Raw genomic sequence first — 12,261 nt, forward strand, 5'->3', positions numbered from 1 at the left:
TATTTTAATTCTAATTACTTTGATTATGTTTTGTCAAATTGCTAGGTCATGCAGAATGTGGAACAAGAAAAATAAACCTGGCATACCTTTTTATCATTTTATTCTCCCCTCTGGTTATTTATTACTCCAAAAAGTCACTCCATTTTACAACTTTATGTTCTTTGTGAGTGCTGGCAAGAGCCAAGAAGTGGCTGTATTATGAAAAAACAAAACATAAGAATCAGGTGGTTCTTATTCACTAATAAAATGAAGCAGATGTTTTAAGCAGGTTTTATGCTCCTATGCAAGACAACTGGACTAGCAGATGTGGTAAATGAGGATTTAAATGTTGCAGATTTGCACCGCATCCGAGTAGGACGGGTTTTCAGACCTGCAATTGCTTTGGTTGGTGTAGAGCAGAAAAGGGGAGAAGAGTGCATCCATGCAAATATACCCAAAACTGGAAATAGTTGCTAGGCGACCGAAAAGTTACCCGAAAAGTGCAGAGTTTTTCAGCTGGAGACGTGAATGCAGAAAGTATCTGTCAAGCTGTCATGCGCGAGCCCTGGCATTACTTTTACAGATGAGGAGGAGGAGAAAAGGGAGGGGAAGGAAGAGACAACCAGCAGCTAAAAGGGTTTGGGTTTATAAGATCCTCGGAGTCAGGGAAGCTGAGGCTCATGCAGAAGCTGCACTTATTCAGTGACTGGTTCAACAACTCCTTCCCACAGAGCAGGGAAGCAAGTTGACAACCTGTTGAGGAGAGGTGCAGTTAAAAAAAAAAAAACATGGAACAAGGGAGTGATCTGTGTACTCACACAGTGTGAGAAGCTCTCTGATTAGAAATGTCAAAGTCTAATTAGTTAAATAAACATTTTGCTGGTCAATAAGATGAAATGTTAATCTACTCCTGCTTCCTGTGGATGGATCTCACTAGACTTGCTCACATCTTTTTTTCTTTCTTTTTTTTTTTTTTTTTTAAATTTTGGCTACAGTTAAAGTTATCTCTGCTTATGTGAATCACAGCTGTGCTAATGTCTTGGTCTTCTAGTGCCTGGATTAGCTATGACACATGTTAACGCCAGGTCTGAAAAGACCATCAAAGTCTTAAGATCAGGTGAGTTCATGGTAGGTTTGGAAGTTGATGGGTTCAAGTCGAGGTGTAGAACTAGCAACCTGGCTCAAATGGAGTATGACCGTACCTGCCGCTGAAGTAATCTCTAATTAAATGTCAAAGGAAGAGTAGGAGGATAAAAGTGGCTTGGCCTGCCAATCCACTTAGTGTTTCGTGTCCTTCCCCCCCTCTGCTGGCTTGACATTGCATTTAAATGGTGTCTGATGAGAGAGTGGAGAAATTAGTTTTTATCTTGATCCATTCCTCTGCTTAGCATAATGAGACAGGTAGGGGGTATTAGCTAAAATTAATCACATTTGATTGAGCACTCGGGGGAAGGAGTAGGAAGGGGTGTGTGACTTGCATATCATACAAATTTGCTATTTAACTGAAACCAGAACAGGAGCAGACATCTAAGAATATCAGTTTGTTTGAATGATAAGGAAATGAGATTACTACTGTTGCAGCCCTACATGACATGTTCATTTTCCTCTGACTGGCTGAAGGCTCATCCATTTATACTCAGGAGAATACGGGTCATTTGCCAATGGGATCAGGCAATTGAAAAATTAGTTGAGGGGTTTCAGATCAGTTTGCATTTCCCAATAAGTCTGGCCGTGCTCCATAACCCAGAACAATTATACGTTTCTGCAACAATATTCCGACTAGGACATAGCTTTATTATTAATTAGATTTTGTTTAATCTGGAGCAGTAGATTAAGAAGTAGTGCCGTTACTGGCTTGGTTGCTAGTTACGTATTTGGTTTGTGTTGGTTCATCTGTAGAAAATACATTTTAGTGTGTTAAAACTAACGTTAACTCTTAAATTGAGTGATTAGATCTCGCCGATTCTTTTTACAATCTTGAGCTGGAATGAACATTTTTCTGCTGAGTCTTTATAAATACTGACCCTGTGAAATGCTTACAACTCTGTTCATGTAACAGAGCAAGTATTGATTCTTTCAAATGAATTCTGATTGACCAGTCACCTTATGGATAATGACACAAATTTAATCTGAGTGTCACTGCAGTGCGGTAATGAGAGGAGTTATGTCTAACATACACAGCTTACACATATATATTACATATTTTTTCCAAGTGTATGAAATTATGGGTGAAAGTTTTTGACAGGTTAAAGTATGACAGTTAACATAACTATGCTACACATGCAACAAGCACACAGTAGAGATTTTATCACCAAGCCAACACTGGAGTTCAACATGTCCACTTTGATCAACTCTGAAATATAGGCGTCCATCTGCATGGACAACTTCCAGAAGTTTTCAACAGGCAGCAGGAATTACCGAATGGACTGAGTAAATGCTTGCAGTTCCACATAAATACACTCCACCCAGAGGCCAGTCAATTATAACAAGGTTAATAATGGTATTTAGAAGGAAAGTGACAACAGCAGCCTTTGATTGGCCATCAGCTATGGCAAAAGCACTCCAGCAGAGATGATGGTGCAGCTCAACAATCACTCCAGAGTACTGATAAATGAATAAGCCACATTTTACCATTTCAAAATACTACATGCCGCCAATTCCATCTCTTAGATAAATTTGCGCTATCGTAGAAGATAGCAATTTTCCACATTGACTACACACTTTTTGTGTTTGTTTTGAAGCCTTCTTGTTAAACAGTGGTATAATAGGACATAATAGGACAAAACTTTAATGTGCCACAAAGCAACACACACAAAACACAACAAATAAAAAGGGAAGGAAAGAAAATATAATTTTCTTCACTTCTTCTTCAATGTGACTGCAGGAGCTGAGCTTGTTATGTTTGTTGAACCTGAACGATTTAGCATAATGGCAAATATATATATTTATGCCATTGTGTGTGTGTGTATATATATATATATATATATATATATATATATATATCTATCCCAGGAGACTAAATTGTCTTATTCATCTGTCACTACATGAAAACACAACAGAGCCTGCAGAGTGAAGAAAGAATGGACATTTCTCAACAGGCTGTTGCAAGACGCAGAAAAACAAATATTTTAGTCTGAATACAAAGTCTTTTTTTTTTCCTTCAACAATAGGAAAGAAAATCACAGGTTAACAATAAAATAGTTAAAAAAAATAAATCGATTGCAAAACAAGCCACTAAAAATTATTTTGCTTAATAAAGATGAAGACCTCAGTGACTCTTGTTAACACAAAAGAAACACCGGGAACAACAGAATAATCTGAGGACGTGAATCAGCAGGGGGGCAAAAAGCAATCATCCGCTGAGGGGAAGTGTGTCAGAACAATACAATAAATGGTGCAACAGAGACGTAGCTGAAAGCATCTTCTGGAGAATGTGCGTCTCTTGGGAAGGTTTACCTTTAAAGGCACTTAAATAAGTTGCATGCATATATGTGCGATTCTTCTGTTCTGTAGAACGGCCATAAAAAATGTAAATCGTGGCATGTGGATTTTATTTTCTTTTGTTTTCAGTGAATGAAAACAAATAAATTGAGACCCCTTCTCAACCTGTTTGATGAGAGGTATTTGTATGAAGGCTATACATATTTAAAGGCCTCACATCTCATCAAGCACTTCTTTTTAATGTTATTTATATTTTGTTATAATCCAAGAAGAAATTTTTATACCACCTAAACAGCAAGAACATTAGTATAGAAAAAAGGACAAGAAAAACATAACCGGGAAATGCATAAGCATTTGCCTAAGTGCCTTGAGGCTCTATAGCATAGCAAACAAGGCAGCATAATGGTTTTCTGCTTAAAAAGACAGAAAGGAGGAGATCTACAGTGCGGCAGTACATGTATGAACCAAAACAACGGCAAATTAGACTTGATTAAACAGCTGACATCTGGGATTAAAAAAAAAAAATTCAAGCTGAAGCAGAACTGTACTTTACAACATGACAATGGCATAAAACATCCCAATAGTGTGGCGTCCTAAATTTATCCCTCAGAATATGAATTTATGTTGATGTCTTTTATTTTATGACTAAAACAAGGTGGTGTTTTTATGTTTAGCTTTAATTAATCAACTTTGTTTTTCAGTGAAAAATGAAGCGTGTGAACATGGACACATGTAAGAACTGCACAAGACTGTATATGTTGGGGAAAATATCTGTAATCAAAATATGTTGAAATATATTTCCAGCAAGTAGATTCCACTAATCCCTATTTTTCAATCAGAAGATTGCTGCATTGTTGCAACTCCAGTGTATTCTTTCACTTTATTCTATTCCAGCATGTAAACCGTCTGCTGTGCATCATTAATTCCTGCTCACCATGCACAGATACAGTTGCTGTTGCCTAGTGATCGCAGTTGCTGATCAAAACCAACCATGGATGTCTCTCCATTAAATAGGGGGAGGGGGGGAAATCATCTTTGTCTCAGGACTCTGGAAGTACCTCACGTAATGAGGTAATAAAACTGTATTTTTAATAAATATTAAAAACAGTTTTCAAGGTTTATTTTATAAGTTAATGCATATTCTCACAATTATCCAGTCTAGCAGAGAAAAAAAAAAGAAAAAAAAAACAGCGCAAAGGATTTGGCATAAGCCATGGGTATACAAGTACTTCATTCAAATCTTTTGCATAATTTTAATCAGGATTTTTGTCCAGGGTGTACCAATAACCCAATGACACCAGCCCCTGTCAGAACCCTAAGGAGAACGGGGCATAAACTATGGTTGGATGGATGATGAGCACAAGTACTGTCAAATTAAAGCAGTATTAAACATGAACAAAACAGCAGCACACACAATATCATAGAGGCCGTGCTTTAAGCACAGTAACGTCCTTCAACAGAGAACTGTGTCCAGGGCGTAATAGTTTCAGTGAACCAATTTGATATAGGCCTTTGTGAAAGTATTTATCCAATCTTTTTTGTCACAACTGAATATTTAAAATCATCACTAGAAACTCTTCCTCTGAAATACTTCAATACTTGAATAAATAAAGCTTTTGGAGAGACCAGGTAAGAGTAATTACTTAAATCCAGGTAGGATGCATGACCTTAAAGAGGCCATTCAAGCTTAAATAAGTAAAGAAATAAACTTCAGATATTCTGAGATGAAACCAATTCTGCCAATAAGACTGAACTAAACTTACTCTTCAGTAAAAACACCTAAGGCCAGTTATTACAAATGCTTGATGGCTGTTCTTGCTGGCAATGGCAGCAAAATCAGACATTAGGTTTGGGGTTTCATCACTTCTTCCACATTTGAATGGCTTTTCTGTGAGTATTTAATGAAATAATAGATTGAAAACTCAATTTTATATTTGTGGAAGTTATCTTTGTTTAATATTTAAAAAAATATCTGATGATCTGAAACTTTTACATGTGACAAAAAAAGTGAAAACAGAAAAAATAAGTAAGAGAGCAAATATGTTCTCGCCTGACATTATGTGAAACTAACACACAACAGAAAACAAAAAAAATATGTTTTGGGACTCTGGAAATATGAAACTTAATTGCAGAAACCACAAAGGATATAAGCTTGGTTTCTTATATCCTTTTGGATATAAGAAACCAAAAGGACTTAATTGTGGAATCTTTCCTAAAAGCTTCTCATTAAACCTACATTATAGTTAGTTATGAATGATTTAAACACAACAGTTTAGAGTAAAACAACAAGTAAAAGATCAACTTTGTGAGTCAGATGATCATCAGGAACTCATTTTCAAAACTTGGTCTTTTGATTATTATATAACCTTGCTATAATGTCTTTTATAAAAAATAAAAAATTACAAAAAGCATATCACGATCTCTTCAAACTGTTACTTAAATACTAGCTCTATTTTATTTTAATTTTCTAAAATTAATTAAACAACTCCTTTAAATCTCTGCTACATTCGTACTGACTGTGTCATGTGAATCCATCTGGAAACTTACCGATCTGCTTTCTGTATTGATCAACTGGTAACTTGGTGGCACCGGCATCCTTCTTGCCCATCCTTCCTCTGCTGTCTGAGAGGAAATAAAAAAGGGGGGGGAAAAGACCATTTTACAGCTGCTTTCACTGCTCACACCTAAGCATTTAGCTTAATCAAATTTAGCTCCTTCATCCATTTTCTGCTGCGGTAAAACATAACTCGCAAAATCTGCCGAAAAGCTTCAAGTAATTGCACAATCGTATACGGAGACAGAGTAAGTCAGTTTTGATCAGCCAGATGGTTTATCTTTTTACATACATCTGGCGCACATAATTAAATTAATTCTCACCACCTTCCATGTGCGCTCGGTTCGCAGTGTGAGCTTCCTATCGGTCTCATTTAGCATAGCGCCGTTTCTCTTCACACCATGAGTTCTCTTTGATTACTCTGACAGCTCAGAGGTAAAATATATAAAGAGAAAGAGCTAAGAATAATACAGACGGTATCCTGCTGGTGACTACATTTGTGTTAAGACATAAACACCTCCCTGTCGTTTATGAATTGTTGTCAAACCATATGTTTGTAATGTTTTAATAGGTCTCCCCCCTCCCTCCCCCCACTGTGAAAACTTAAAATGCCCTAAAAATAACATTCATATCCCTTGACTTTTTCACATTTTATCACATGACAACCTTCCATATATTTCATTGGGATATTATTTCAGGGCCCAATTCATTGTAGAAGATCACTGTGAGGACAGGGGACTGACAAGTTTTTTTTGTTTTTTTACATTTGCCACAATAAAAATCTGTAATTAGCCATCTGATACATCTTCTGATACTTCCAAATAAAATCCAGCAAACACATTCCCTTCAGGAGTCTCATAATTATTAAACAGTTTATGTGTTTTTAATAACTTCAACTGCTCTATGGAGGACTCAGAAGTTTGTTAGAGAACATTAGCATTAACAAACAGCTTTACGACGACCAAGCAGCACAATAGAAAAGACCAGGAATAAAGTTAGAGAAGCCTAAAACAGAATTACATTGCAAAACAATATTCCAATTTTTCGACGTCTCATAGTTTGCTATGCAAAAGTAAAAAACACCAATGTACCAAGAAGTGGCCGTCTACCTAAACTCACTGGACAGAAGAAGAAAAGTGCAAAGATCCACAGTTGCTGACAGGATAATCATTTGTCATGCTCTCCACAAATATGGGAAATGTTGAATTGTGACAAGCTATAACAAGTACAGGATGGAGTTTTTCACACAGGCGTCAAATCAAACATCATCATTCTGTGGGGATGATTTCTTCAACAGGGACCAAGAAGTATGGATGAGCTAAATATAGATCCCATCCATAGCTAAATAGTACTCAACAGCTACAAATGAAAATGAAAATAAAATGATTGTATTTAAAAGTCAGAGAGAGGAAAATGTGTACATGCAGGTGAGTACATGGAGAGAATAGAGAAAAACAACTATCCGCATCCAAAAGGAACAGAAGCAGCGGGACAGTCTGGAGAAGCAGCTGGGGAATAGGAAGAGAGAGAACCCGAATTAGCATGTTCAAGTAGCGTGGCTGGCTGTTGCTCCCGACTGATACCTTCTCATGGGAGACCGCTGCTGCTGCCACCTGAGTTTTACCTCCTGCTAACAACATTGTTCACAAGCGCATTTCTAACCCGATAGGGCTAGCAAGAGGAGAAGGATATATGTGCAGCTATTGTTCTGAGGCAGTCGGAAACCAGAGTCAGCAAGTTAAAGGAAACAGGAGAGAGAGGAAAAAAAACAAAATTGAAAACCTTAATATTTAAAGTTAGAAAGAGTGAAAGCACTGAGCTGCTTTACTGTCTTGCAATATGATAATATTATACCTGCACTTTAAAAGGAGAATAAAAATTCAGCAGCATTTATTTTCGTGTGCAATCTCACTTCCTCAGATTTTAGGGATGTCCAAATCAGGTTTTTTTGCTTCCGCCCACTCCCCCCCCCACCCCCGAGTTCAAATCATTTGATTTTGAGTGTCCAGCATTGATCAGTCCCGATCTTATACTTCAATATTACATTTGAAAAATTAAGAAAAGCGAAGAAACAGATCCAGAATGTCCCTAATTGTTTACTTTAATCTCCTTATTTATCCTGTGAAATCTAACCAAAAAAAAAGAGAGAGAGAGAGATCAAGCATTACAGAGCTTCCGAATCTTTTGTGGAGTTCATTAAAAATAAAAAGAAAGTGTGTTGAAAATAAAGCTAATATTAGATTAGAAGTCCCTTTTAGTGCAGTTTATTTCTACGTCTGCTTCTCTGCACGTCTCTGTTTTCATTAAGTTGTAAGCTTCATACATCCAAAAACAACACGTTAATGTCATGTTGGTCCCCTGCAGCAGTCATTTACCTAGTCAAGTAGCCAATCCATGATCTTACTGCAAGATCAAACATTCTGTATCTGGGTCTTTTCAGAACTAGAATAATAATATTTGCCTATAATTTTGCCCACCAAAACTGAAGCAGTTTTTCTGCTATTTGAAGGGAAAGTGTGTGTGCACATCTGCATAACCATGTCCCTTACCAATGTTTCTGGCTCTCTCCTAACGGCTTTGTGACAATCAAAGAGCTCTCACAAGAAACTCGATCATGAAAAACTGCTGTAGAGCAAACATAGGATCCAGGAGTCCAATTTCCATGAGAATATGCGGGACCAAAGGCGCTCAACACAAACAAAAAATCAGAGTAGGTACTTTTTGTGTTTGACAAAATGCAGTAAATAGAGTTATGGAGTCTGGCAAATAACAGCTCTTAAATAAAAAGAAGAAGTTATAAAGATGTATTTATTAAATGGGTGAATTATTTTTAGAAGTAATGATTTGCACTTTTAATAATATTTCTGTGAACTGTAGTTAAGAATATTTTCTTTTATTACAACATACGAGTATTTATATTAACTAGAGAGTAAATGTGCACATAACACAACTTTCCAAAAGGTAACAAACACATTGTAACTGCAACAGCTTCTATTCACTGCATCGTCGTGCGTACTTACAGTTATGCTTTTTGTCGAGAAAACGAGTTATTTAGGCGAGGGTCCTCTGCATTATACTTCCCCTGGTTGACGTACGTGAGGAAGCAGAGCTGTTGAAATGTCTGTTTAGATGTACTTCGATCCAAATTTCTCCAGAATGCCAACACACCACTACTTCCTGAAACAATTCCTGCTTTACGTGACGGACATAATTTTGTCCAATCAGAGGCGGGATCGCTTGACTTTGACCAATAACGTGAAGCCGGGTGGAGGAGCAGAGAGCGCAGCAGGAGCGCGTGATTCTAACTTATCACAACACAGAGGATGTTCAAAAACATCAGGATTTTTTCACTCCGGTAGTTATGGATCCGAACCACATTCTGATTGCCCTTCTTTGACATACACAGTCTCTCTACTTAAAAAAACAACCCATCAAAACTCAAAACGTCTCTGTTGTACACACAATAACACAAGAAGGTAGCTGTCTTAAAGTGTCATTTTAGATTTAATTTCATTTATTTATGTATTTCAAACATGTTCTCTCGTTTTTTTTTGTTTTTTTTAAAAAGAGAGAGAGAACAAGCAATCAGTTGGACAGAGAAAAACGTGTGCATACATAAGAACAAAATTATTTGTTTATCACTTTTCTGTTTGAAAAGGAGTAGGAAGAAGTGACACTTATTTAATCCTACCTCCAGGGCCAGCCCAAGCCTCCATGGGGCTCTAAGCGAAATTTGGTTTTGGGGCCCTCTATTTCTGCTAATAATCTGGATTGCTGCAATCAGCAGTCAGGTCGATTAGGTCATTCACACACCTACTATAAACTTATCATCTCTGATAGTGCTCAATTTAATGACATATATTACATATTGACTCAATAATTGTCAAAATTTGTAAATAAATAAGAAAAATATGCTGACAGTGGTAATAATCCATAGTTACTGATTTTCTTTGTAAGACCTGAAGCAGGAAAGCAGTCCCAGACCATCATGCTGCCACCGCCTTAACAGTCGGTAAGATGTTCCTTTACTAAAATGTTGGATTGATGACAGGAATAATAGGATGTTCACCTCCCAAAAGTTCCATCGATTGGTCAGAAACAATCAGTCAGAGCCAGGATGAGGGTTTTAGTACTGTCAGTCCTCTTGGGTATGCACTGCTCTCACCTCCCCCTTGCTTTCTGCTTAGATACAGTTTCTTACCAACAGCGAAGCCTGCAGTGAGTGCTCAGGATAGTTAGCATGATCACTGATGACAGTGGATAAACTTTTTTCCTGTAACGGTAAGTTGTTTTTTTGCCATTAGCACATTGAGCAGCATTTACATGAGACTCATTGGCAGCTCTAAGACCTTCCCCCTGTCTCTGGTTGGTTGTTTCTGAATGGTAGCGGCACATTCCTGCAGATGATAATAGTGGCATTGGAAGGGGGTGGGGGAGTTAGATTTTTTTCACAGATTATTATTGCAGCATAAACAATACGATGACGTCCGTGTGACAATATTTTATTAAAATTCATAAAAACTAAACAGGCTGCAGTATTACAGGGTTTCCCCCGGAAAACTTGCTAAACCCGGTGCTTGGGGCGCTAGGGCAGTCTTTCAGCCGGCCGCCACGTTTTTGAGTTAAAATAATGTAGAAAATTGACAGGAAATTTGAACATATTACTTGATAGTTATGCATTTTTAGAAGACTGGAAGATTAATACCTAAACACCAACTATAATGTCTTAAAAAAAGGCAATAAATTAGAAATATCTAAGATACACTAATGGTAAGCCTGGTGGGGACACACGTGAAGCCTGGTGCCCTGCCAGGCTTATAATACACTGGTATTATTACCATACTGTTATAAGATAAATATTTTTCAAATAAAATCTAGTGTTACAACTAATTGTGGATCCCTTTATTTGAAATGCGTGAGCATATGTTGTGGAAAAATGTTAACATGATAGTGACCCAAAATATTAAATTAAACATGACCGACTGAGAAGATCTGCACTGAAATACTGAACTAACTACAATGGGGAAAGCTGTTCTAATCTTATCTTTTATTGATATTTTTGTTGAAACTTTTAATGAGTACAAGGTTTATTTTTGCTGTATATGTGTAAATAAATAAAATCATGAAAATAGGTATACGAGTGAAACACGAATTACAAAATTAGTTTTGACACCAGAATGTGACTGTTTAATGTGGCTTTTGTAACTATTTCAGATGACTGTAAATTCCTGACTAGGCATCCGTATGAGAGGTCATAAATCTAAGGGTTGCAAAAATGTAATGAAACTCACCAAAATGATTGTATGAAAGAGGAATCTCAGCATTTTCATAAAGGTTGAGGTTTTCTATAACTCACATTACATCAGTTAAATAGTCACCCTATTTGATCGCTATCAGTGACCTGCAGGTGGATTGAACATGACAATTAAAATAAACCAATCCATCTCAATTCGCAATGCTCATTTCACTTTCATCAGTCTCTTCTTTTTTTTTTTACTTTCTCTTTATTTACAGTATAGAAATTTATTTCCTCTCTAATTGCATCCAGTCTTGCCGCTGCCTGGGGCTTTGTGCAGATTATGGCTCGGCTTACCGCCGCTCGTAACTTATTGAAGTTTAAAGCGATTTTCTGGTCTCCCATGGGCATGCCATTTGCATGCAGCTCAGCAGCAACTAATAGATGTAATCTGCCTATAATGTGCTTGTATTATGATTTGCTTTACACGGGAGCTGCCATTTGCTGGGACCACTTTAACACTGTCCTTTCATGGAGGAATACGTTGAGAAAAAAAAAGTTGTTGGTGATATTTTTACTCACAGAAAGGTTGTCAAGGGAAAAGGGAAACTGCCACACATGTCCACACAGTGGCATTTTTAAAAGTTTGACAGGGAAATAACTTGGAAAAACTTGACGTTTGCTGTTCACAACATGTGCTGTAAACGTACACAGGCATACAAAGCACGTAGAAAGGAGTCGGCTCTGACAGTTAAGTTAGAACTGTTAACAAATAGCCGCAATAAGAAGTCAGAGACTATTGTCTTAATATGGCCATCAAAAGCAGCGTGAGTGCAGTTAATGCAGAGCTCAAATGTTCTCTTGTTGTACTAAATGTGTGTGATTAATTTCTCCCGTTGAGTGAAACAAACCAACATGCTGTGCCTGTCAGTCTGATAGATATGTAAAGCATTAGCATCAACTGCTACTGAGAGTGAAAACTAGGCACGATAGATTTGCCTGTCGAACAGCTTTTCTGCTGTGCAGCTTGTGTGAGACATGCAGAAGACAC

The 12,261-nt window shown here is 37.2% G+C and overlaps 1 protein-coding gene across 2 annotated transcripts in view; it reads right to left on the reverse strand.

Annotated features, from left to right (window-relative positions):
• Positions 1 to 9,179, reverse strand: part of triqk (triple QxxK/R motif containing) — a 24,405-nt gene extending 15,226 nt beyond the window's left edge. For both annotated transcript variants that reach the window (XR_001661577.1, XM_007547690.2), the window contains exons 1-2: positions 8,995 to 9,179; positions 5,968 to 6,042 (exon numbers count right to left, since the gene is read on the reverse strand). Coding sequence is in view for 1 of the 2 variants with exons in the window: in XM_007547690.2 (XP_007547752.1) it covers positions 5,968 to 6,028 (61 nt within the window). In the remaining variant the exon portion in view is untranslated. The remainder of the gene's footprint in view (positions 1 to 5,967; positions 6,043 to 8,994) is intronic.
• Positions 9,180 to 12,261: the final 3,082 nt, after the last annotated feature.

The sequence above is a fragment of the Poecilia formosa genome, unplaced genomic scaffold, assembly GCF_000485575.1.
Source record: "Poecilia formosa unplaced genomic scaffold, Poecilia_formosa-5.1.2 Scaffold21, whole genome shotgun sequence".
NCBI lineage: Eukaryota > Metazoa > Chordata > Actinopteri > Cyprinodontiformes > Poeciliidae > Poecilia > Poecilia formosa.